Below are 24,826 nucleotides of genomic sequence, written 5' to 3'. Positions count from 1 at the left end.
TTGTGTCCTCATGGCGACCAATGACACGCCCCAAAATTACGCATGACGTCTTAATTAGATCGTCTCCCTGACAGCCACTCAGCAGTCGCGTTTAGGAGTTTAGGAGAGTTTAGGAGGAAGTCTGAGTTGCCCTGTCAGTCTCTGCACTTGTTGTTATGTCCCGGCTCAGCTCGTCTTCTTACACTTTTCCACTCTGGACTTTAATCTTGTTCGGCTTTCTTAATCACACCTGTTCAAGGTAAACCGATGTTTTACTTAAACTCTGCTTTCAGCTTAAAGCTAACTTTAGTGGGTACTATGACTGTCGTGTCTGCAAGGAGTGGGTGAAATAATCGCTGGTTTGTCACAGCAGGTTGGTCCAGAGTTAAACTATTCTCAGCTATGCTGCAAAATATTACTGACGCCTTTAACTTCTAATAGCAGCCCATGCACTTTGAGTGGAAGAAGACTGTGTCATGATTTATGATGTTAATACATATTACAGTAGCTAAATCATAAACATTATTAATGACCAATAAATGATTTATGGTTTCCACTGCGGGTAAAAAGTCATATACTGTTAGTCAACCCCTAAAACAAGACTATAAAATGTGATGTACTGCCAGAGTTCAGTCAGCTACAATCACTATCATTGCTTACAATAATGATATTACACACATAAAATATAGCTACAGTATAACATGGATAGACAGGATTTAGTGAGCTGCAGTCTATACTCCCATGATATCCCAATATCATGTAATAGAGATTTCAGACACATATATTTATTACCGTAAGGAAATAAATCTGCAAACATAAAATCTGCTCAGAATTATTTCTGGACAACAGCTGATGTTTTAAAACTTACATTCTTCTTTCCTCAGTCTGAGGATCTTTGTTCAAAAGCAATAATAATGACAGATGTGTCTTGTAGTGTAGTTTGTGTGTCGACAAAGTTGTAAAAACCCCGATCTTCCACACAGTCAGAGGCTGCAGGTGATTTGCAGTTATTTCAATGTGAACTGCTCTGGGAGAATCACCCCAGAGACTCGTGCTGAATGTAGAGCACAGAAACTAAAGTAATGATACCAAACTTGATATGATACGATTAATGTTCGGCTCATTCTGTCCGACTGAAGCATTTTTTTTCTCTGCTGAGAGGCCAAGAATTCATCTATGAACTATTTATGCAAATTATAGTATAGAATGTGAAGTTATACTGTTGGCTGCTGTTGCTCTGTTATTGGTATCTCAGAATGGTTTATACCTTATTGTAATCTGTACTGATCTGATGCCATGCATCAGCTCACCTGTGTTTGTAGTGTGCTGAAGAACAAATGCTTTTACAAGCTGATCAGACCGGAGCGTCTGGTTTCACTCACTGTCATACTCAGCTCCAGCAAACTCCCATAATCTTGAACAAGCTGAACTATAAATTATTGATGCATGCCTCAGTCTTCACTGCTGTTTTGGTGCTTGTAACTTTTCTGTCCTAGAGATAAATACCTATACAGACGTCACTGGATTCAACTGAATTCCAACCATTTGTTTAAGCTTTTCCCACTAATGTGCTGTTTATCAGAGATGAAGACGTCAGCTGCTCCTGCAAACACAGTTGGTAAAATCTTCTCTGCTGGAAAACCGTGATGATGTTTCCAGGTAACAGAGGTTCAGTCAGTTTTACACAGAATTTCATTTAGAAAAGAAAAACTTAGTTTTTTTTAAATCCAGCAACATTTGATTTTTGTCTGATTTTGCCAGATTTGACCACACTTTCCTGTTCAGAATAAATAAAAACAGATTTATGATGGTTTGTGGGGATTTCTAAAGCATGTTCCTGTAAATTATCTCTGCATGCTGCTCACTGTGTTGTATTTTTCTGATTTCAGTTTAGTTTTCAATCGTTTTAGAGATTTTTAGGTGTTGCTCAGGATTCCCCTCACTCTTGAACTTAGTAGATTTCTGTTGGTTGTTGGTGTTGTTGCTCGCAGCCACCAGCTAACATTAGTAGTTGGTCAGTATCATAGCTGCTGACATGCTGCTGAACATGCAGCATGTCTGTGTGTTGAGACGTAACAGTTATATTTTTGTCTGCAGCCTGAATGTGAAGATGAAGAAGAAGATCTGGATCATGGATTTCATGCCTTTCCTTGTGGTCCCACTGTGGACTTCAATTCTTCACTTGGATTTTGTTAAAGGTAAATAACGTCTCTATTACGTTCTAGTTCGTTTGTATAGCACAGACTCTGTGTTTACCTTATTTACTGTATTTCCATGAATGTTGGCACACATTTCAATAAACCACTGCATCCATTTCACATTTTCCTACAAAGAATTGAAAGCAATGAAATGCAGCTCAATACTTCCACAGCTTTGTATTCACAAGCTGCACGGTTTATTTCGCAGACCAAATTTAATGCTGGGATATTTTAATGTAGTCCTTGCTACTGTCTTGCTTAACATAAGCATTCCTACCAGGTCATGAGTATTTGGTCTTATTTGGAACAAGTTCTGAATGTTGTGGGACATAGATTTATTTGCTGCTTTGCACATTGTGCAGTTCTGACGTCAACCAAGTCTTTAAATTTAAGAATATTACATTTGAGGAAAAGTGGATTTGCTGGTTCTCTTGAAGTGGTTTTACTTATTATCCTTATTGCTCTTCTTTGCAGAATGTATGTGTTTCCCCACACTTACACAATATATAATTCAAGGAAGTCTAATGGGACAATACTGCGTGTGTACGTATGTGTATATATATATTCTATTGGTCGAATATGTGTGATTCCCAAATATTATCAATTTTGTTTGTACTCAGTTTCAATGTTGATTTATTATAGTCAAACCAAGTTTGTATCCTCAGCAAACAATAAGATTTTCAATTAGTTTGAAATTTCACATATATGTCAGTAATGTACAATATGGACAGGAGCATGTCAGGAAAAAAAGTTCTGATGTTGTATAAAGTTGTGAGTGTGTCTGCTCCTCTCTGTCTCCTCAACAGGATCATTTGTAGTGGATGTGACACAGAGCTCCTATCAGGCAGAGGAGAACCACAACATCACACTGGAGTGGACGTTCACCACCAAACCAGACACGTCCATCTCATCACTGAAGGTCTTCTGTATCCTGAATAATGGCCATAAATACTGGACTTTTTATCATCTTTTTGATGGTGTCGAGTTCTCAGAGGATCAGGACAAAAAGTTTTCAGGACGAGTCCAGAGTGACAAAGACGCCCTCAGAGAAGGACGACTCAGACTCCAGCTGTCCAGACTCAGGACTGAGGACTCGGGTCTGTACCTGTGTGAGGTGGACACAGGTTATGGTCGCGGCTACAACAGCTGCAGACTCACCGTCTTTGGTAAGACAATTCATTTATACACATGTGATCAATGAACTTGAGATAAGAATGTATATGTAAATGTTACACCAAATAAACAGAAGATTATTGGTTTCGTTTTACAGCTGTACCAGGGGTTATATTTCTTTGTTCTTTGTGTACATTGACTCGTCATCATGTGCTTGAATCTGATGGTAATTAGTGTGAATGCTTTATTATCTTTATCATTATTATTATTATATATTTTTTAAATGGTTTCTTTGAACTCTACAGCTTTTGTCTTTAATTAGTTTAAAACAAGAGTTGGGCACAAGTTTGAATTAATTTTGATCTTCAGTAAACAAACTGTACAAAGACTCAAAGATCATCAGTTTGATCTGTGGGAAAATAAGCATCTTCTTGTTACTTGTCACTGCAAGTTTGTGCCATGTGTCTGTCACTGTGTGAGGAACTTAAAATGTGACGATAATTTAAAAAGAAATTCACATCCTGTTGAACTTTTTATTGACTTTTGATAAACTGAATGCTATTTGATTAAAGACATTAGTACCAACTTGACATTTCAATGTCGTTCTGTGGTTCAAACATCAAATTGCAAACACTCTGGTTCTTACGTCATATATTTTTATCAACTGATTATGACTCTAATGATTTTTGTGTTTGTCTAGATGCAAACTTTGCTGAAACCTCGACAATGGAAACGCTGCTGCTTTCCAGAAGCCTCCAAACTCCAGATCATCAGGCCACGACTCCAACAAATGGTGAGAAAACAGTCCAACTCTTCTCTGCATCATCCCTGTTTGGGGTTTTGTGTATTTGTAGTGACCTTCTTTTGTTTTCTACATCAGCAGGTCGATCCAGGGTCCCTGTGGTCATCGCTGTCATCACCTTATTATCAGTTGTGGCTCTCGCTGGTTTTGCTGCATTTTTCTCTCGCCACATTTTTCTGAAGCTAAAAGTAAGAAACAAACAAACACAAACATGTTGTTGCTTCTTGTGTTGTCAGACTGACTCATTACTCTACATTTTTCAACAGAAGCATCCAGAGGATGAGACACAAAAACAACCACTACAAGTCTAGCTGCTTTACTCAAAGTAATAATGGTCTTAATGGAGCTGAGAGTGTTAGAGATTTATCTTTGCTGGATCTTCGCAGTCAGGTCAGGGATTCAAACCAGCAACCACACTCAGGTCCAGCAATAAATTTAATTTATTTTTTTTAATTTAATGTAATCTACCCTACAACTTTGTGGACCGGCGGAGCTAAATACCAGATTCCTCCAAACTTCAAGAATTTTCCATGCATCATTTTTGTTTGGTTGAGTTTTTGTGATTGTCATTTTTTAATATGTTTTTAGTTGGTTTATTTACTGACTGACAACCTGGCTTATTCACCTTCTTTTAACAGAAGCATTTAGAAGATGAAGATTTTTCTGGATTTATTGCTTTTGTTTGTCTGTATAAACTTTGTTGTGCCATCAGTGTGGTCATCACATCATAATGTTTTATTACTGTTGTTGTATTTTATTTATTTATGCCTGATGGTAGTCCAATTTTTTTTTTTTTTGTGTTGTTTTTTTGTTATTGTACTGAATGAAAGTTCTGTTTGTAGTTTTTGTACATCTGTTGGGTTTCAGGGATATTAAAATGCACTACAGGCTTTTTCAACTGATTCCAATTCTAAATCAGAATCAGAATACTTTATTAATCCCAAAGGAAATTATGGGTTACAGCATGTGAGTTAACTAAAGTGCTTGAACTGTTCAGATTAAAGTGCTGGATGAACATCAAATCTGCATACATGCTGCTACTACTGCACATTCACAGTGTGTGTGTGTGTGTGTGTGCCCCCCCCCCCCCCCCCCCCCTCCTTTTTTTGCACAAGTCGAGGAGCGTGTCAGGTTACATTTCCCTGTGTGTTATACTTGTATAACTATGCATGTGACAAATAAAGAACCTTGAAATCTCACTTGTGGTTAGTAACACTTTGAGTTGTCAGTAAGTTGTTTTGGTTTCTTTTTCTTTGGTCAGAAGTTTTCAAAAACACAAGTTACACAAAATGTTGTATCACCAGAACACCACACAGCCAATCAGTAACAAGAAAAATTATTATAATAAAAACTTGAACACAGCTATTCTAAGTTAAAGCCAAGGAATAACATCGGTTTTAAGATATGTTTCAAAATCAGCCAACAAGGGGCCAGCCTAACCTGGGCAGGGAGATCATCAGTTTGATGCGATGACTGAAAAGACTCAATGATGCTGGTTCTCAGTCTGGTTTGAGGGACAGACAGGGGCAGCTGGTCCATGGACCTTAGTGATCTTGATGGAACACATGAGGAACTCAGATATGAATGATCCATTAAAAGTTTTAAGAAGTAATATCTTAAACTCAAAACAGACATTTATACCAAAATGGTGGAAATATGCATATTTGACTCCAAAGTTCATCACTAATGGAGTACCATATGGCTGCAGTGGGCCCAGGTCCAAGAGAGAAGCAGCTCACACACGGAAACCACTGGGTCTGAGCACAATAACTTTAGTTTTACTTTCATTGAAAATAAAAAAAAAATAATTAAGGCCATCTGTGCTTTGATGTCTTTTAGACAGTCCAATAGTGTTTTCAGGAAGCTGACATTATTTCTCTTTTAGGCGTATATAATGTGAGGGTTCTGAATCTTTCTGAAATGTTAAAACCAACAAAATGGAGACATAACTTTCTTAGCAGCACCTTTACTCTCCACACACATCAACAACAACAACACTTTCTGTGCACAGCCCCCATGAGACTTCACTCACCACTCAGGAGTCAGAAAATCAATGAAACAGGTGATTGCAGGAAAACCAACGAGGTAGAGTCACATGAACACTCATGATGCTCATAGACACCTCTGTGTGTTGTTTCCAAGCTCCTAAGACCACATTCAATAAACACACATCCATTCACAAATAGATGATTAAGGAATGAAGGTGCTGTTTCAAGAATGCCTGTTTGTCCACATTTCACCTGCTTTCATTGAAGTTGTGTAGACCACAGTGGATCTACGTCTTCGTGAGCCAAAAAATAAGATGTAGAAATATTTTACACCACTTTATGTAACCCAGACTGTCTATTTATCTTTATTAGGCGAATGTTTAAACTGTTCACATGCTGGTGACTTGTTTCAGTTAGTGGTGTTAAAACCTCTTGAAATTTTATTTTTGTACTGCATGACTTATATGAAGTATAGTCTAACCATCTGTAACAGATATACACACACAACAGGGATTTGTTTGGTCTTGTTCAACCACTTTCAGCTATGTCAAAACAAGACTGGGCGATGCTGACACCACTCCAAAATCAGTGCAAATCTCCTTCAGCCTCAGGACAGGAAAAGCCATTTCTCACAGAACTTCCTAACACAGAATCATTTGAAAATAAACTGAAAACAAAACATTTTAGTAGCAAATAAATAAGTACATGTAACATGGTAACAACATAATGATATAACACTCTGACACCTCTGTTATTGACAACGAAAGAGTGGGTTTGCAAAATGTCAAATCTTTGAGCTTGGATGAGACTAAAAGTGCAATATGCAGTAAAAAAAAACAACAAAAAAAAAACGGTCTGAAGATAGTTCAGGTTGATAAGTTGGAGAAATGAGGTATTGAGACAGCAGCTCTGTGTATTCGTTCTCTTAAGGTTTCAGGGAAACTGGCCTGTAGCTCCATTAGGACAACATTAGCTGTCCACCTGTTAACTTCAGTCCTCAAACTGAATGAGAAGATCCTCATGCTCAGACCTTCTTCATCAAGTTCTTTGCACTGGTGTGTGAGGATGAGTCATTCTGTATGAAACAAATCTTTAGGAAAAAGAACCATCATGCAATGTTTTTTAACACATGTGAGCACTGAAAACATTAGAAAAGTGTTATGTTTGTGTGTCTTCCGAGACAGTCATTAAAAACGGTCACAATAAAAATCATTCAGACCTAAACTGCTCTAATATCGACATGTTACAACTCCAGAGTCAGCGCCATCAAATCAGTTTTTAAAGAATTTAGAGAGAAACATGTTAATGCAGTGTATGGACGGCACACTGGCACACTGAAAAGGAAACAAATATTTTGATGTGTTCACCTGTTGCTCAGGTGTGGAAGAAAGCACATCATGTTTTTGTCATGTATGTGCGTGGGTGTGCATTCCCATGCTCTGAATCAAGAGATAAGACCTGTAGATTTTTCCCAACACATCAACATCCAGACAAGAGTAGCTGGGTGAGCAATTACAGACATGCAATCTACAGGCTATTAGATCTATTAATAAAATTTGGAGGACCCAAATCACTGGAGGCAGGTCGAACAAAGAACAAGTGAGATTTTAGAAGTGTAGAAGGCCAGAAAACAACAAATGCACAAAAGAAGGAGCACAAACAAGAGCCTCAGTTAAATTGACAGAAGGAGTCAGAAAAACATCAAGACAAAGACGTGGAGCATAACTGCATAAGAAACAGAAGGCGGAGTCACAAATAAACCAGGAAGTAAAAACAGGGAAGCCACAACCCAGACTCGACTCCAAACCTGAAGTCTTTAATGACAAAACCATTATTTCAGAAAAGTTCAGGAATGTCACTCAGTGAGGTGGGGATCAGTTTAGCATACACCTTGGTGACTTATGAAGGTGTGTGTATTTGTTTGTTTTTGTTTCCTGGAAACAGGAGAATTCAACACTATTGTCACCATGGTGAAATATCAACAACACTTAGCACATAGCCCCACCCCTCATATTTATGTCTGAGCCATTCTTAAAAGGTTTTGCTTTTACTTTTAATTGGGACACGGTCATTTCACTGACGGTTTAAAAACACATGGTTTTTTGACTAAAGGAGACCAATGTGATCAACAATATGGAGGACCACAAGAGCCACGCACATCGAAATAGAAAGAATTCTGTGCTTAATAATTAATTGTAGAATAAATTCTGCATTTGTAAATTCATTTTCGAATTCCAATTTAATAAATTGATTTTCAAAATGCTTTTTAAAATGGTAATGCAGCACCTGGTCCATGAGACGTGGAAAGTGGTGAGGGGCTCTGAACAAGCAGAATGACAAGGCCATTTGTTCCTTGGACTCTGAAGATAAGGGAAACTGCCAAGAGCCCTTGATTAATCCAGCATTATGAAATTCACTCTGGCACAGCTGGCTGCCGGCAGAGCCCACAGGCATGTCACTGCAAACCCCTCTGGCCTCTGCTCGGTGGTTCCTGGGTAACCCCTCATCTGGGGCTCTTCCCAGGAGGGTGGCACGGTTACCGTTTAGTGGTCCTCCTTGGGTTCTTGTACTCTGGGGCCTCTGGATGTCTGGGGCCTGGATCTCCTCCATACCTGCTTCATGTCCTCAGGGACAGGGCTATGGCTCCCCACACTCTCTAGCAGATCGTTACATGGAGAAACCTTTTGAATACAAGCGTGCTGATCCACACAGGTATGCACACGAGTGTTCACAGACACAAACTACACGTTTCTTGGCTGCTAACTTAAAGCACATTGTGCACTGTTGATCTTGCGTACTGCACAATAACATTTAATATTTAGTATCTACTGTTATTTACTGTTAGCTTGTTTATTGTGATTGTGTTGTTTTTATTATGTTGCTCTTTATTAATTGTTTTCTTTTCTGTCTTTTTCTTCTCTCGACAGGTGATCCAGGTGTTTTTTTCTTCCCCCCTTTCTCACTATCTCCTCTCTCCTCTGTTTGTCTTTCTCTCCCTCTTTTTCTTTCAGTTTTTTTCTCCTTGTCCCCCAGCCATATCTGTCCCATCTGTAACAAGCGAAAATAAAAATAAAATAAATTCAACAAGATGAACACCACCACAGCAGCAGTTTCTTTCTTTAAAAAAGAAAGAAAAGGTTACTGCAAAAATAATAAAATGATTTATTGTTAGTGTTGAAAAGTATCTTCATGATATTTCACAGACAGAAACTGGAATTAGATTTAATTTACTCATTTCTGATGCCACAAACATGAATTCATGATCAGTTATATATTAAAGTGGATTCCTCTTGTGTGACCTCATGTCTGCTGTGTTTTTGTAAAGACTTATAAAAATGTGTTACCTTAAACTTTGGTCTCTTTATTTAAATCTGGTGTTTGGAGATTTTGGGGCTGTTGAGTCGTTTCTGCTTCTGAAAATTAAGAACAGTGACACAAACTTCTTGGTCATAAATATTTTCTGAATTTGATCGATGATCTTTTATTGGAATGTATTCATATAAAACTGAGTTTGTAGACATTTGATTATTATGAGCTTTTAAATTTCTCTGATGTTTGTTTGATCCTCACTGAAAATTCAGACCTGTTCATACTTCTACATGTTTCTCACAATATAAATCCACACTCGGCTCTGAAGTCAGCTGACTTCATGTTTCTACCAGGGACTGAAACATGAAGTCAGGACAGAAGAAGCACAAACTGCAGTTCCTCTAATGTCCACATGAGGTTTCAAAAGTGACTCGGTGCTCACAGACTGCTGTTAAAATGTTTCACTGTACAGCAGAAATAAACACGTTTACATCCTGATACAAAGACTGATTTGGTCTTTGTGGTTAGTGTTATATATAAAATGTGTGTGTACAATTTATTTGTGTTATTTTAATAATATAATTTAATAATAACATTTGAATCTGTATTCTGATTCTAAAGTTTTGTTGTTTAGCACTAGTAAACTGTGTCGATGTGATTGTTTCATTTAAATGCTCCCAGAAGCACCAATGACACAAACAGCTGCCTGAGTTTAGACCCTGCCGACTTCATTATTATTCAAACAGGATGTTGAAACTATCAAACAACTAAACATTATGTTTACAAATATATTTTATCTTTGGATCCAACCTTGATCTATTTTAACAGCTCACAGTGATCACATGTGTATAAATGAATTGTCTTACCAGAGACTCAGTCCTGAGTCTGGACAGCTGGAGTCTGATTCGTCCTTCTTCTTCTTTGTCACTCTGGACTCGTCCTGAAAACTCTTCATCCTCTGAGAACTCGACACCATCATGTAGGTAATACAGAGTTAAGTGTTTATGGTCATTATTCAGTCTTTACACAACATCAGAACTCCTTTCACAGTGAATCAGAGACAACGCTGTGAAAAATCACTGATTTGTTGGTTGATTTGTTCAAAAAGATCAGAAACAAATCTACAAACTACAAAATCAACAATAATAATCTCGTGAAGTTTGGAAAAAACAGAGACTCTAAAACAGTTTCATGATTGTTCTGCTGGGGAAAAAGCAAAATTCTGTGAACCTGAAAAACTATGAAACACAAACTACTTTAGTCATGTTTGGTGTTTGCTGACATCTAGTGTTCTTCTTGTGATGGCGCAAAAAGGAAAACTCCTTTGAGCCTCTGCTGTAACATGACACTGTCTCTTTTGGGGTTTTGAAAGCTGGATATTTTTTTAAATTCCATGTGAGCATTAGAAAAATAATACTGGAAATATTTCAACACGGAAAATGGCTGTTTGCATTACTTACCAGTTATATACTAAATGAACGCAAAGTAGTTGTCACCTTTAATGAAACTGAAGAGTGAAACAGAGTGGGTTAGGGTTAACCCATGGAGGGGGTTCACTCTCACCATGGTCTCTTGTGTTCTGAGGGCCTCTGGATGTCTGGAGTTTTGATCTCCTCCATACCTGCTTCACACCCTGGAGGACGGGGCTGTGCCCCCCCCCCCCCCCCCCCCCCCCCCACACCCTCTAGCAGATCATTACATGAAGGAACCTTTTAAATACAAGCGCGCTCATACTCACAGTTATACACACGGGTGCTCACACACACAAACTACACCCTTTTTGGCTCCTACTTCAAAGCACACTGTGCGCTGTCGATCTTACGTGCTGCACAATAATATTTAATATTTAGTATTTACTGTTATATTCACATATATCATCATGATGTATGTTTTATGTTGCTTTTTTTTTTGCTTGTTTTCTCTTTGTTTTTTCTCAACAGGTGATCCAGGTGATTGATATATGTATTTTTGTCTGCTTATTTTGTTGGTTTGTGGTTTTTGCCCTTTATCCCCGTCCCTCTTCACTGCTGTTTTTCTTTCCCTACCTCTCTTTCTTTTCCACAGTCATGTCTGTCTTGTATTTAGCAAAGTGAAAATAAAACAAACAATAAAAGGTGAATCAAATAGACCAGTACGGCAAGGCTGGGATGGTCAATTTGGTAAAGTAAATCCGTTGGGCATCTTTCTTCGCCTTTAGACAATAATTCTGATGGCAAAAGAGCCAAACGGGACAGGCAAAAAAAAAAAATGCCCAACAGTTTTTAATTTGCCAAGTGGATCATTACAGCATTGCCATACTGGTCCACTTGATTAATCCTTGTTATTTATTTATTATATTTATTTTAAGTTTTAAGTTATTGCGAATGCAATAGAGATGACCGGGGATAGGAAAAGGAAAGATGTAGACAAGAGAAGTTCAAGAAAAGGAGAGTGCAGAGGCTAATCCTACACTTGAAGCCACTGAGGTGGTCATTGGTGGGGTGACGCAATGCTGCCACTTTTATGAATGAAACCTGTTACAGTCCAATAACTCACTGTATACTTACGACTGTGTAACCGCATCAGACACCACCTCCATTGTCAAGTTTGCTGACAACACTGTTGTGGTGGGCCTGATCTCTGACAACACCGAAAAGGCCCACCTGGAGGAGATTGCGAACCTGGAGAATTGGTGTCAGGAGAACAACCTCTTCCTAAACGTCAGCAAGACCAAGGAGCTCATGGACTAAAGTCTCTGTTACTGTAGTGAGTGATGCTCTTTAATTTTAACCTTTTAATTTTAACCTCTGTTGCAATAACTTTTTAAACAAAAATGTTTAATAACAAAGTCAGCTGCAGTTTGAACAAAAACACAATGATGCTGATGTTCACCATAAAAACATCATACAAGCAGAACTCTGCAGACTTTAGTGAGACAGTAGAACATCACAATAAAGTTTAGTAAAAAAAAAAAATGTTTCTGTAGTTTCATGTGGTAGAAACAAAAGTCCAAAAAGTCATTTTCTGCTTCAGTGACCCAGCAGACTGACAGTTAATCCAACAATGAAGCTTTTCTTTAAAGTGCTGAGAATCAAATATGGTTAGGTTTTAAGACACATGAAAAATCAACAAATAAAATCATAGTTTAAGATCTATATGTTTTATATTCAGACATTCAACCAGAGACAAATAATTAATGACCAAACAAGTTTTTGTTCATTTGTGATGTGATTCACTTTGCTTTCAAGTTTCGAAAGAGTGTTTTTACCACAACAAACCTTAAACAAAGAAGCACCATTTAAAAAAAAAACAAAAAAAAAAAAACAGAACAATCAAGCAGTCATTAGTTCCTGTATTTAACTAGAGTTGTTTTTCATGACATTGTAAAAAGGCTAATGCAAAGAGGAAATGTAGACTCTGCTCACTTTCAAACCACTCAAATCCCAGTTGCAGTAATGTGGGTGGAGTACTCCAACAACAAACTGCAGGTTGGTACCAGGTATTTAATCTTAAATCTCATGTAAGGAATCAAAAACGAAAAGGAAAAATCACTGAAGAGGAGCCCCTGGTGGACCCATGACTGACTCACAACTTCCTTATAATTTTACACACTTCTGTGAAAATGAAATAATACTGCTTTCATTTTCTCCTATTCATAAATATGATCAATATGAAAAAGCTATTTAAACTTAATTCCCAGATTACAGCAAACGATATCCGGCTCGGACAGTCTCGGTCGTTGTGTCCTTGGGCAAGACACTTCACCTACCGCCTACTGGTGTTGGCCAGAGGGGCCAGATGTCGTCCATCTTCATAAAGATGGACGGCTGGTGTTTGAGAACCAAAATCCATCTTATCACTTTCGTACACGAGTCTTTGTGGATGAACTGATCAAAGGGAATGTCTCGCTTAAAATATTCAAAGTGAAACTCTCTGATGAAGGAACGTACAGATGCTTCATTCCCTGGATACGTGAAGAAGCTTCCATTGTTCTCACTGTTGGTGAGTCTAAACATTTAAACAAACCTGATTTAAAGAAGCTTTATGATCAGTGGAAAAGAGTTTACAATACCTTCTTCCCCCTTCATCAGCTTCAGCATCTACACCCGTCATGAAGGTGATGTCAAATGACAGCAGGAGGATGGTGTTACAGTGTGAGTCTGCAGGCTGGTATCCAGAGCCTGAGCTGCTGTGGTTGGACGGTGAGGGAAACCTCCTCTCTGCTGGACCTACAGAGACCCTCAGAGGTCCTGATGACCTCTATACTGTCAGCAGCAGAGTGACTGTGGAGAAGAGACACAGCAACAACATCACCTGCAGAGTCCAACAGAGGAACACCAACCAGAGCAGAGAGACACACATATATGTTCCAGGTAATAATGACTCATGTTTAAGAAACATAAATTTGCTGTATTATAATAAAAAAATTGCCTTGTGACCAGTTTTATATAATTTTCTTTTTTTTCTTTTTGTCTTTTCAGACAATTTTACAACTGATACCATAACCACTGTTCAAGTTATCATTCTCACTGTAGTAGTGGTTGTTTGCTTTCTGATTTTTCTTGTTGTTTCTATTAAATGGAAGTTCAGACCAAAGGAAACTGGTAGGTTGTTAATTAATTTATCTTCTCTTTACAAGAAACTCAGAATCTGCAACACACTATTTTGCTTTAGTACTACTATATGTCACTGAATTACATAAAGGCCGGTTGAAATTTGTTCCTCTTTATTCCAGCTTTTTTCTGATTTGTGTTTCCTCTGAAAAATCATAAAATGCATACGTTTCAGTCGATTGCTGTGAAAGGATCTTTTTTTTCTTTTTTTTTTCTTTTTTTAGTTTTTTTTATTTTATTTACAGTGCTATTTAAATCAGTGTTTGCAAAAGTTATTTGCCATGGGTGGAATTATGATATTTTACTAGGAAATCTCAGGTGAGGAATTAAAAGCAGAAGGATAAATGAATGAAGAGGAACCCCTTGTGAAACCATGGAAGACTATACTTAAAACTGACCTGAAACTCTGTTCTAATTCTTATCTGTTATTTCAGGAAAAATGAAATAATGCAGTTTAAATTTTCTCCTATTCATGTTTATGACCATTATGAAAAAGCTATTTACACTTAATTCCCAGATTACAGCAAACAATATCCAAGTCTAGCAAATATTTACACAAATAGTAACTCTGCTGTTTATCTGTATTTTTAGACAACAGGAATGATGGACGTCAACAGAAAAAAGAAGAAAATGACATCCAATCCTTGATGAGTATAAAACTAATCTCAACAAAGGGACTGCTGGAATTTGAGAAAAAAATGCAATGAGTGAGGTAATCAAAGAAAATGACGAAACTGAAAACAGAACAGAACCCATCCCTTTTTCTTTTTTTTTTCTTTTTTTAGTGTCATCTAAAAGCTAAATGTTTAAATCCAATCCAATATGGTGTATCAAGTTTAGTTGTTAATAACTGATGTCAGTATGCAGCATTGAGCATGTCACTGTATGGATTACTGTTACCTGGATCAGCTAATTCTGGTGGTTCCAAAGTCTCAACTGAATGACCAGAATGGCTTTTTCAGTTATACCCCCTGACCACGTTAATATGCCACTGCCTGTTATATAAAATGCAGGATAAAAATAATTTTCTTCCTTTGCTTTTAACTTTAAATGAGCGATGTCTACTTCCTTGTATTTATTGTTGTTTTTATTATTTTGCTTTTCAATTTTTTTAGGTTTTGTTGATCTTGTTTATTAAAACGCTCTATAAATCAAACTGAATTTGACTGATTTTCTGTTGGGATGCTTTCTTTCACATTTGACTCAACGCACAACTGAGAACACACACAAAGTCTACATATAATAATAGATTGACTGACACATACCACATAGTACACAGATGATCAGACACAGAGACCTAACTATAGACCTAACGCCTAACTATATAGGCTAAAACATATTCTAATGTAAACGCTGTATTCTGGGAAGACATAGATGATGTGTGACATTTGGGGGGCTACATATTCATGCTGGATAGAAGTTGTCTATAAAGCCAGATGCTCCAGAGGTGTTTGGTAGTGATGGGCAGATGAAGCTTCATGAAGCACTGAAGCTTTTCATCCAATTGGTTCATCCCAGCGCAAAGCGTCTTGAAGCTTCATTTGCTCTAGTAGGACACCTACTGGACGTAAAAATATTAGTTGGCATGAATTTGAAGAGCGTGGCCTTTTGCACACAGCCTGTAAATGTCAACAACAAAAGGAGTGTGTAAAACATGTATATTGTAGTGATGGCAGTATACTTTGTATATTTATACTGGCAGTATGGAAAATGATCATTTGGAAATGTTTAAAATGGAAATGATCATTTACTGTGAGGTGAGGTGTGGTTGGGGTGTGGACAGTGGTTGTGCTTTTGTAACGTTGAGGTATGGACAGCTACACACTGAGGCCTCAGTCCTGCCCATATTTTATTCAGTAAAAACTAAATTTTCACTGCTTTTATAACCTTTAGTGGGGAGAACATAGCTAGGATTTAATGATTTAACAAATCTTTTGAATCCTTTGTCCTCCACAATGCTAAATGGCTGGGAGTCCTCAATCACCATGCTAACCAGGTCTTCATCTATTTGAGATTGTTCTCCTGAGGAAAGACAATAAAGACAAAGCACAAATATAAATATCACACACGTAACTTATTACAGTTGTATAATATTGTTATATCATTTAGTAACATTACTGCATGCTATATTATCATTGCATTTGATGGCTCACCTGGTCTTGCTCCACAATCGCTGTTCCCCTTATTCTCATGCAAAGCTCTGTAGTGCCTGAGCATGGATGAGGTGTTGTTGTTATATCCCAGCTCCCTGGCACATTGCAAACACTTCACCTTGTACAAAAGTAAAGTTGCTTAACATAACTTGTATTGCACCATCAGTATCATGAAAATACATCTTCTGTAGAAATTTACATACCTTGTTGGGAGGAATAAGATCAAAATGTTCCCACACAGGGGAGGACATCCTCCTCTTCTTAGCTGGCTCCATTCTCTCCTGACTTTCTCTCCTCACTCTCATAAACCTCCAAACTGTCTCCAAACTCTCACTAACCGCAACTCTCCATCAAACGCCCACATTTTGAATGGAGTCTGAGGGGTTTATATCGCTGTCATATCTCGCGGCAAAGTTCGAACCACTTCATGAACCAGTCACGTGGTACAGCCGGGCAGCGAGGCTTCGGACGTCATCATTTTCAGCTCCTCCCATAAATGAAGCATCGCGGATACGCGCATCGTGGAAACGCCCCCTCCATTACTCGACACAAGCTTCGAAGCCTCGATACAGAACGTCACATCACTAGTGTTTGGGTTAAATGTAAATGTGAGAGAAACTTTGCTTTGTCTGATGTTCAGCATCCAACTCTGCTTACGAGCATGAAACAAGCATTTCAAATTGACTGGTAGGTTATCTCTGTCTTGTTGATTCAATGGATACAATAAACACACATCACTACAATTTTATTTTCTTAGCGTTTATATGGTGCAATTTGCATGAACACAGGAGCTGGAGGAGAGAGGACCAAGCAGCAGCACATAACTCTTAACAAACATAACTCATGGGAACCTGCAGGCAACAATACTACAATAATACAATGTTACAATTATTTAAACAGCCTGACATTTGTTCCACACATTTTACTGAAATAAGAGAAAATATGACAAACATACCGTAACACATCTTGTTCTCTAGGAACCAAGTGAGCCAACAGGCAGAGTGAGAAGACCGCAGGACAAATTAAACTACTCTAGCTAAACACATTACTTTATGTATTTATGTATGTGTTATAAATATTGTTTTATATGATTAATGTATATCCCTTTCATTAATGTAGCATATGTTAAAACAAATATTAGCTGACCCAAAGCACTTTCATGTAAAAGTAGAGGAAACAATAACTTCAATCAAAATCCTGAAACATCCATCAGTAGCTATTGGTTCATCTTCAGCTACAGAACATTTTTTTTCTGTACCTAAAACTCATCATGTATTTTAATTTTTGATGAGCTTGCACAGCGAAACAGCAGGAATGAAAATCAGCACTTACAAATCTCAGGCCATGATCCTAAGCCAGAAAAGAGTCAAGGCCTCACTCTGACTCTGGGATGAGTTTCTGCTCCAAGTGGAGGAGTTTAAGTATCTCTGGGCCTTGTGGGGGAGAGGGGCACAGGAGATCAATAGACAGATTGGGACCATGACTGCAGTGCTACAATGGTCCGTCGTGGTGAAGAGAGCTGTGCATAAAAGCAAAGCTCTCAATTTAGATCCCTACTCTCACCTGTGGTCACAGTGTTTGCCTGGTTTTTGGTCTGTTTCTGGTGACCATGTTTTTCTTTTGAGCTGCTTGAGCAGGTCGATCCAGGGTCTCTGTGGTCATCAATGTCATCGAAGGTTTTGCTGCATATTTCCCTCGCTACATTTTTCAGAAACTAAAAGTAAGAAACAAACAAACACAAACATGATTTAAATTTGTTCATGTATGCCTCGTCAAAGGGGTCAAAGGTCATCAGCCAGGCTGGTCAGACACAGATGGAGACCGTTCGCATTAACACCTGAGACCATCTTAGAGCAGAGATCCAGGTCATCATCAAACTCCATAACATGTGACTTACGGACAAGAAATCACCATGACGACAAGTCGCTGAGCTGAGCTTTTCAACATCTGAACATGAAGTAAAAATATTCTGATCATTTCCAGCTCTGAGTTTTTATTCTGTGAGTCTACAAGAGTAACTCTGAATGATTCACAGCACAAAACATTCTTCTTTATATTTATCTGTGTCTTTGTGAGGAAATGAAAAGAAAAACAGCCTGAATGGAGGAAGTGAGCCGAGGAGCAGAGATGTAAAAATGGTTTGAGATCACGTTTGAGGAAGTCATGTGGAAGAAAGTCCTGTGATGTGATGTGTTTGCAAAGTATGACAAACATGTGTGTCCTACAGGTCCAGCTGACCCAAACACTACACCACCCTGTGTGGGGAAAAATTTTATCACTATGTGGAAATTATCAAAAGCGATTTAAGAAACTTTTTTATGAACAATTATTACAATAGAAATGTTATTTATAAGATTGCAGATTATTTCAGCTGCATTAACTTAAATTCAGAACCAGGAAATTTTACATTTTATTCTACAAGTTATTTTCCGCCACTAGTCAAAGGAAGAGAGTCGTGTAGTCTTTAGGTTGAGGGTAACTTGTTGTTTTTTGATTTTGCTCTTTTATTTCCTTCCTACAATAAACCAAATGAAAGCAGCCAGCATGGCAGACAGAGGAGCTGTTAGTGCTGTTAGACCCTGCATAGTGCTCAGCATGGCTTTTTCCCAACTCTTTACTTCTCCACTCAAAGTTGATCTCTGAGGTTGGACCTGATCAGCAGCTGTTAAATGTCAGCCATCTGGACTTTCATAATATTAAATATTACAGTTATAAATGAATCATACAGTTAAAGCTTGATAAAGTCTGTTGTTCAACAGCTGAGTCACTACAGCAGTGATACAGATGTACAAAAAATTACTATTATTTTTCTACTTAATCATCTCACCAGTGACGTTGAGTCGACATCTTCCAACGCTGAAGCCATAATCAGTGTCCACCTCACACAGGTACAGACCCGAGTCATCAGTCCTGAGTCTGGACAGCTGGAGTCTGATTCGTCCTTCTCTGAGGGCGTCTTTGTCACTCTGGACTCGTCCTGAAAACTTTTCATCCTGAGACTCTGACACCTCAACACCTTCATGAACCTGATACAGGACTGAGAGTTTATCACTGATGAAGAGTTCACAGAGGATGTTGAGAGTTTTGGTGGATCTGTCAGATTTGGTGGTGAACGTCCACTCCAGTGTGATGTTGTGGTTCTCCTCTGCCTGATAGCAGGTCTGTGTCACATTGACTACAAATGATCCTGTTGAGGAGACAGAGAGGGAAAGAGAGGAGCAGACACACTGAGAACTGGAACAAATCTGTTGTTGAGCTTTATTTGGAGTTCATAAAGTGAAGCTGTAAACTAACCAGACACACATGAGGTGAGGATGATGAGCAGCAGGATCCTGCAGATCATCTTCTCCCTGTGAGAGGAGACAGAGGTGAAGAGTCATCAACACATGAGGTCAAAGGTCAGTCAGTACAGTTAGAAGAAGGAAAATCTCCACTCACAAAACTTTCTGATCCAATGAGCCTGCAGGCAGCAACAAACCATTCAGAATGTATTTATTGTTTTTGGTTTTCATCAGCTGTGAAAAGCACTGAGTGTGTTTCAGGTAAATATGCACATTTTTATTTAAATTCAAAAGTTATTGTCATACATGTATAAAACATGTAAAGTAACACTTTTAATCAGAGTGTAGCGTCAAGCCATTAAAATGTCTGAGATGTTGATGAAGTAGCAGAGCGGGTTGATAATGAAATGAGCATCAGGAGCCCCAGAGGGTCAACCATGGTTTTACAGTTAGAGGCCAATCTCAGTTTTCTCTCCTCATCTTTTCAGACTGTTTTTGACTAGTTTTGAATTTGGCTAGGGTCAGTGTCACTGCTGGTAACATTAGGATCTCACAGGTAGTCCAACTCCTTAGGATATCACATCAGTGAGTTCCATTACAAGAAGGTTTGCTGTGTCTCTCAGCACAGTCTACAGAGCATGGAGGACATTCAAGGACAGGCAGGTACTCTAGGACAGGTGGGCAGGGTCAAAGAAGGTCTTTAAACCATCAGCAGTTCAAATGTCTGATGTTTTGTGCACAGAGCAACAGGATGAGCACTGCCAGAGCTAAAAAATGATCTCCAGCAGGTCACTGGTGAATGTCTCTGAGCAACAACCAGAAACAGAATTCATGAGGGTGCCTGAGAAACCAATACCCTCTAGTGGGCCCTGTGCTTACTGCCCAGCACTGTGGAGCCTGACTGACATTTGCCACAGAATACCAGAATTGTCAGGTCCACCAGTTGTATTTGCCTCCATGTTTGATTACAACACTGTCAGTGGGTGTACTGAGTTGCTGTGTGTGCTCATTGTGGAAAAGCAGGAACTCTAAGCAGTCTTACTCATGTTCATTGAATAAATAGTAAGTTTGTTCTGGAAGTTGTTTAAATGTTTTATTCATGAAGACTTTTAGTGACAGCAGGAGAGTCTCTCAGATTGACAGTAAATATTTTTATGAAATGTGTCTTTTAATCGGAGTAACAGAAGAGAAACAAAACACACTGTATCAGGCTTTGGATATGAAGGATTTTAGGTTGACCGTCCAGAAGTTCAATAAAGAATAAAGTATATGACAACAACAAAAAATGTAGAACAAAAAATAATGCATTGTTGTGTTAATGTAGTTCCAGGATTAAGTGACCACCATGTCATATTATTCCTGACAACAGGAAGACAATCTATACAAAAGTCTGAATAATGTATAAACATAAATCATTCAAATATTTTTCTTTGTGGTTATACTCGTGTAATGGTTGATGATTTTACATGTTTTACAACTCCAGCAGACTGAATAGTTCAAAGTTTGCTTGGTTTTATGCTGGTGCATATCTGAGTATCAGATGGTGCCACAGGTCAGACTCCAGCAGCTCTGTCTGGAAACAGCAGACAGAGGAAACCTGCACCACAGGCGCTGATACTGCAATGCTTTGAAAAAGCATATGTTTGAGGTAAGATTTCATTTTCTGTACTGTCACAATCCTGGCTGAAAGGGAAGAGCAAAATAAGAAGACCACATGACTGATATGAAACATAAATGTATTTAATAATGCAGCAGGTTTTATTAGTCAGTCTGTTTCAGTGTGATGAAGAATGTGTTCATAGCATTTCTCTCAATATCTCATTCAGGGGTCGTCACTGAGGTGTGTAGCTGCTGTCCAAAGAGTTTCAGTGAGTTAAACACCCCCCACAAGCATCTATATGAAGACTGTGGAGGAAGTCAGTGAATGTTCTCCTGAGCAGTGTTGGGCAAGTTACTTTGAAAAAGTAATTAATCATAGTTATTAATTACTTCTTCAAAAAAGGAACTGAGTTAGTAACTGAGTTACAATATTCTAAAAGTAATAAATTACTTGAAAAGTAACTATTGTGTTACTTTAAAAAAAAAAATGTTTAACCCTCTGGGGTCCAGGGTATTATTGGCCATTTTTAACGACTTTTGATTTTCCCTCCACATTTTACCTTTAAAAACTATTTACTTTGCCTTGTTTGGTATCATCTTTTTTAGCACAACCTCACGTGTCTGAATTTACAGTCATGTTTTCATTTTGACATACTGTAATAACACAGTTGATCTCAAATCAAACACTAGGTACGAGATACATACCTATGATACAGTGATACTTTTGGTAAACAACCATTTGACTAACATGTGTGTCTCACCTGCTCTTGTTCCCTCTCTCTCCCTCTCTGTTCCTCTCTCTCCCTCTTTGTGCTGACAATCAAGCCAAACACCAACATCATCAAATATACAGTTGAAACCAGATATTTACACACTCTTCAGATAAACACAAACATTTTTTAATTGTAACATCAAATCAGACTAAATGTTTATTTTTTTAGATTGATGAATATAAAAAACATATTTGTTAACTTTAAGAGTAAAGAGAGAAACTATCTGTATTTCTTAATTGTAAATGGCACCAAATTGTATTCAAAACTGAGCCACACTTATGGAGCTCCACAATTCTTTTCCTGGTGTTTTGGTTGACATCTCTTGATTTTCCCATTTCAAAGAAACAGGCTCTGTGTTTTGCCTTATATGCATCCACAGGTGTGCCACCAATTTATCCAAATGGACTCTAGTAACCTATCAGAAGCTTCTTCAGCTCAGAATGCAGTGAAAAAAATATGTTGTTGGATTTACTTAATTCAATGGTGGACATTTGTTGCACACAGATGTTTTGCTTTGGCAGCAACTTAAACAATTGAGTTAAATTAACACAATTTATTCATGTTCAATAAGCCTGTGCAATTTGTGTTGATAAAATGTGACTTAAACATGTTTTGATGAAGTAATTTGAGCTCTTGGAATATTTTAATCCTTCACAATTTTCTCACTTTATCCCAACACCATTCAATAACTTTTACCCAATACTACTTGGTCACTTAAATACTACATGTTATCTTCAAATTACATTTTGCTATTATATTCTAGTATCAAATACACAATTTTCAAATGGAGGCCTTATAACAGATTGTATTGTTCTCTTCCAAGATGGTTGCTGGCATCCACCAGTAACCTTTCAAAACGAAATGTCTAATTTCACTGCATTGACAGTAGGTAAAGAATTAAACTGACATTACTCCTCCACTGAATCTACATAAATCAACAGTTAAATAATGTCAGATCTTCCGTGTTCTCTGGAATCAATCACAGCAAAGAAATTAGACTGTTTCTTTTGAAAAATGTTGGGAAAGAACAAATCAAACCATTCTATTTAAGGCCTCTGACGTCAAGATTCAGTTAAACAACAATTATAACTAAACAATTTGAGATAATGTTAGTTTCCATTAACATTAAATTAGGTTACTGAATTGGCAAACACCTTCCTATTAACATTACCCATTTTACTACAATAACTAAAGAAATTAGCACTTGCAGGTCAAAACCTTTATTCAAGAGACGCAAAAATAACATTGATACAGTGACTGTCAAAAATTACAGCACTGATCATACTGTGACATCATGGTTCAAAACAGCACACTTAGAAATATTCAACGTTCTTTACTTCAACTGAATGAAACTGAAAATACCATTTCACACGACCCATATGGGATATTTAGACTGTATAACTGTTCACGCTACATCTCTTCACTAGTAAAAGAAAAAAAATACAAAGAGAAATTTAAAAATGCTGCCAAACAGACCAACAGAGAACTTGTACAGAGCAAAAGGAAAAACAAACAACAACAAAAAAAACGGCTCATCCTCATGGCAGTTGCAGAGTATATAAAAATGAACCCTGCGATCTGTTCCTGGAATTGAGCTTCAAAAATGCAGCAGAACAAGTGTGAGATTTAAATCTCCTCTCACCTAGAGCTGATCACCTTGCATGCATAACAGTGAGCTTTCCTTGCAGGAGCAGTTTTGTCTTAGTTGTGAGCTTTTCTTGAGAGCTGAGTTGCATCCAACTCCATTACCACCCTTTGAATCACCTCAAAAGTGTAGCAGAGCTGCGATGGGTAACTCATGTTGAAGGAATATAAAAGGTCCAAACAGCATGGCTACTGCAAAGGTCACGTTATCCAGATCTTGAAGAACTACTATACCCTCGATGATGATGCCAACATCAGAAAAGTCATTGCCTGGTGCATCCTCTGGAGACAGATGTTCATTGTGGTTTTCTCAATCTGTGCAGTGGCCTCAGTCAAGTCCTGGTTAAACACAAAACATTTCTTTAAGATTCCTTTTTAAACTCATCTCTTTTGAATCTACCAGTTCTAATGTTAGAGTAATTTAAACCAATGCAAGCAACATAGTAAATAGCTATAGCCAAAGAGTGGCCTGCCATGCTGCCATTCATGGTCTAACAGAGTTTCTAAGACAGAGTGAAAAACATAATAATTTCAAATGCTTTACATTAGTTTTTGTTAGAAAGACACCGGCCCATCATAAATCCAGGTTATGTCACTCAGAAGATGTTAGAATTTAGACTTTCAGCCCCACAATTTGGTTAGCTGTTGGTCAGTTGGTCTTTTTTTTTTTTTCAAACAAACGCTAATGTAAATATTGGTGGGATTTTCCTTTGTTCACTAGAATGACAAATTTAAAGTTTTTTCACACTGATGTGACCCCTAATACAGGGGTGGGGGTGACCGTTTCTAAATCATTTAGCTGCTTAAATGCTAATGCTAATGCTGCTTGTTCATAGCACAACACTTTTGTTGCTGCCATAAATGCCATTAGTTCAGGGAGGTCCATGAACCAATGAACATGCTCCATGCACCACTCAGCAGGCCATTTGTAAATATGTGTACAAATGGTTGGTTTTTTGTATTGTTTTTATCAATAAATGTCAGCAACAAAGGACATACAAAGGACATGTGTTGATTTCTCCCTAAGATGGCAAACTGAAACACTGAAACACTCCACTCCCCCACCCCCTCAATCACTCAGTGAGTGATTGAGGGGGTGGGGGAGCTGCTAAAAGCGGTGAGCTTCCTTTTGTGTTTCATCTTGATGCATTCTCAATCATCCAGGGAAACAAATCTCCAAAAGTCACCAACTTGGAGTGTTTCAGTTTGCCATCTTAGGGAGAAATCAACACACATGGGTGTATGTCCTTTGTTGCTGACATTTATTGATAAAAACAGTACAAAAAACCAACCATTTGTACACATATTTACAAATGGCCTGCTGAGTGGTGCATGGAGCAAGTTTTGGGTGGCTTGCGACCTAAAATCCAAGTACACAGTTGCAAAAAAAATCAG

At 38.0% G+C, this 24,826-nt stretch overlaps 3 protein-coding genes and 1 long non-coding RNA gene across 8 annotated transcripts; 2 read left to right on the top strand and 2 right to left on the bottom strand.

Moving 5' to 3' along the window:
* Window positions 1-77: 77 nt before the first annotated feature.
* Window positions 78-5,291, top strand: LOC146713640 (uncharacterized). Of its 4 annotated transcripts, none has more exons than XM_085449428.1 (6): window positions 78-238; window positions 2,077-2,177; window positions 2,984-3,343; window positions 3,991-4,083; window positions 4,174-4,280; window positions 4,359-5,291. In XM_085449428.1, exons 1-6 carry the CDS (start codon window positions 156-158, stop codon window positions 4,401-4,403), a joined length of 789 nt encoding a protein of 262 aa, XP_085305554.1. In that variant the 5' UTR covers window positions 78-155; the 3' UTR covers window positions 4,404-5,291. The 4 variants fall into 4 exon arrangements, with proteins under 4 accessions (XP_085305554.1, XP_085305548.1, XP_085305559.1 ...); XM_085449422.1 differs by having other exon boundaries at window positions 80-238; window positions 4,171-4,280; XM_085449433.1 differs by having other exon boundaries at window positions 175-238; window positions 1,562-2,177; window positions 4,171-4,280.
* A 7,532-nt stretch (window positions 5,292-12,823) lies between these two features.
* On the top strand, window positions 12,824-15,131 carry LOC146713639 (putative selection and upkeep of intraepithelial T-cells protein 1 homolog). Its single transcript, XM_085438803.1, has 5 exons — window positions 12,824-12,867; window positions 13,069-13,370; window positions 13,460-13,741; window positions 13,850-13,972; window positions 14,573-15,131. The coding sequence occupies exons 1-5, from the start codon at window positions 12,824-12,826 to the stop codon at window positions 14,686-14,688; spliced, it is 867 nt and encodes a 288-aa protein (XP_085294929.1). The 3' UTR covers window positions 14,689-15,131.
* Window positions 15,132-15,859: 728 nt separating this feature from the next.
* Window positions 15,860-16,227, bottom strand: LOC146713638 (uncharacterized). The gene is made up of 2 exons (XR_014918186.1): window positions 16,135-16,227; window positions 15,860-16,003 (listed from the first exon to the last, which is right to left on the bottom strand). It is a non-coding gene; the product is annotated as an uncharacterized LOC146713638 (long non-coding RNA).
* A 2,341-nt stretch (window positions 16,228-18,568) lies between these two features.
* On the bottom strand, window positions 18,569-19,510 carry LOC146713637 (uncharacterized). Of its 2 annotated transcripts, XM_085449345.1 has the most exons (3): window positions 19,429-19,510; window positions 18,962-19,321; window positions 18,569-18,796 (listed from the first exon to the last, which is right to left on the bottom strand). In XM_085449345.1, exons 1-3 carry the CDS (start codon window positions 19,475-19,477, stop codon window positions 18,639-18,641), a joined length of 567 nt encoding a protein of 188 aa, XP_085305471.1. In that variant the 5' UTR covers window positions 19,478-19,510; the 3' UTR covers window positions 18,569-18,638. The 2 variants fall into 2 exon arrangements, with proteins under 2 accessions (XP_085305471.1, XP_085305479.1); XM_085449353.1 differs by lacking the exon at window positions 18,569-18,796 and having other exon boundaries at window positions 18,945-19,321.
* Between the last annotated feature and the right edge of the window lie 5,316 nt (window positions 19,511-24,826).

The sequence above is a fragment of the Copadichromis virginalis genome, linkage group LG3 (assembly GCF_057382275.1).
Source record: "Copadichromis virginalis isolate Kocher_CV1m ecotype Utaka linkage group LG3, C_Virginalis_male_GT1.1, whole genome shotgun sequence".
Taxonomy (NCBI): domain Eukaryota; kingdom Metazoa; phylum Chordata; class Actinopteri; order Cichliformes; family Cichlidae; genus Copadichromis; species Copadichromis virginalis.
The sequence above is the reverse complement of the archived record's forward strand: the minus strand, read 5'-3'. Positions and strand labels throughout refer to the sequence as shown.

Coding starts and splice junctions, on each gene's coding strand:
- LOC146713637 (XM_085449345.1), bottom strand. CDS start 19,477: ATGATCTGCAGGATCCTGCTGCTCATCATCCTCACCTCATGTGTGTCT. Junction 19,322..19,428: donor CCTCACCTCATGTGTGTCTG/GTTAGTTTACAG, acceptor TCTCCTCAACAG/GATCATTTGTAGTCAATGTG. Junction 18,797..18,961: donor ATGTCGACTCAACGTCACTG/GTGAGATGATTA, acceptor GACATTTAACAG/CTGCTGATCAGGTCCAACCT.
- LOC146713639 (XM_085438803.1), top strand. CDS start 12,824: ATGTGGGTGGAGTACTCCAACAACAAACTGCAGGTTGGTACCAG. Junction 12,868..13,068: donor AAACTGCAGGTTGGTACCAG/GTATTTAATCTT, acceptor CTTAATTCCCAG/ATTACAGCAAACGATATCCG. Junction 13,973..14,572: donor GTTCAGACCAAAGGAAACTG/GTAGGTTGTTAA, acceptor CTGTATTTTTAG/ACAACAGGAATGATGGACGT.
- LOC146713640 (XM_085449422.1), top strand. CDS start 156: ATGTCCCGGCTCAGCTCGTCTTCTTACACTTTTCCACTCTGGACTTTA. Junction 2,178..2,983: donor TCACTTGGATTTTGTTAAAG/GTAAATAACGTC, acceptor TCTCCTCAACAG/GATCATTTGTAGTGGATGTG. Junction 3,344..3,990: donor CTGCAGACTCACCGTCTTTG/GTAAGACAATTC, acceptor GTGTTTGTCTAG/ATGCAAACTTTGCTGAAACC.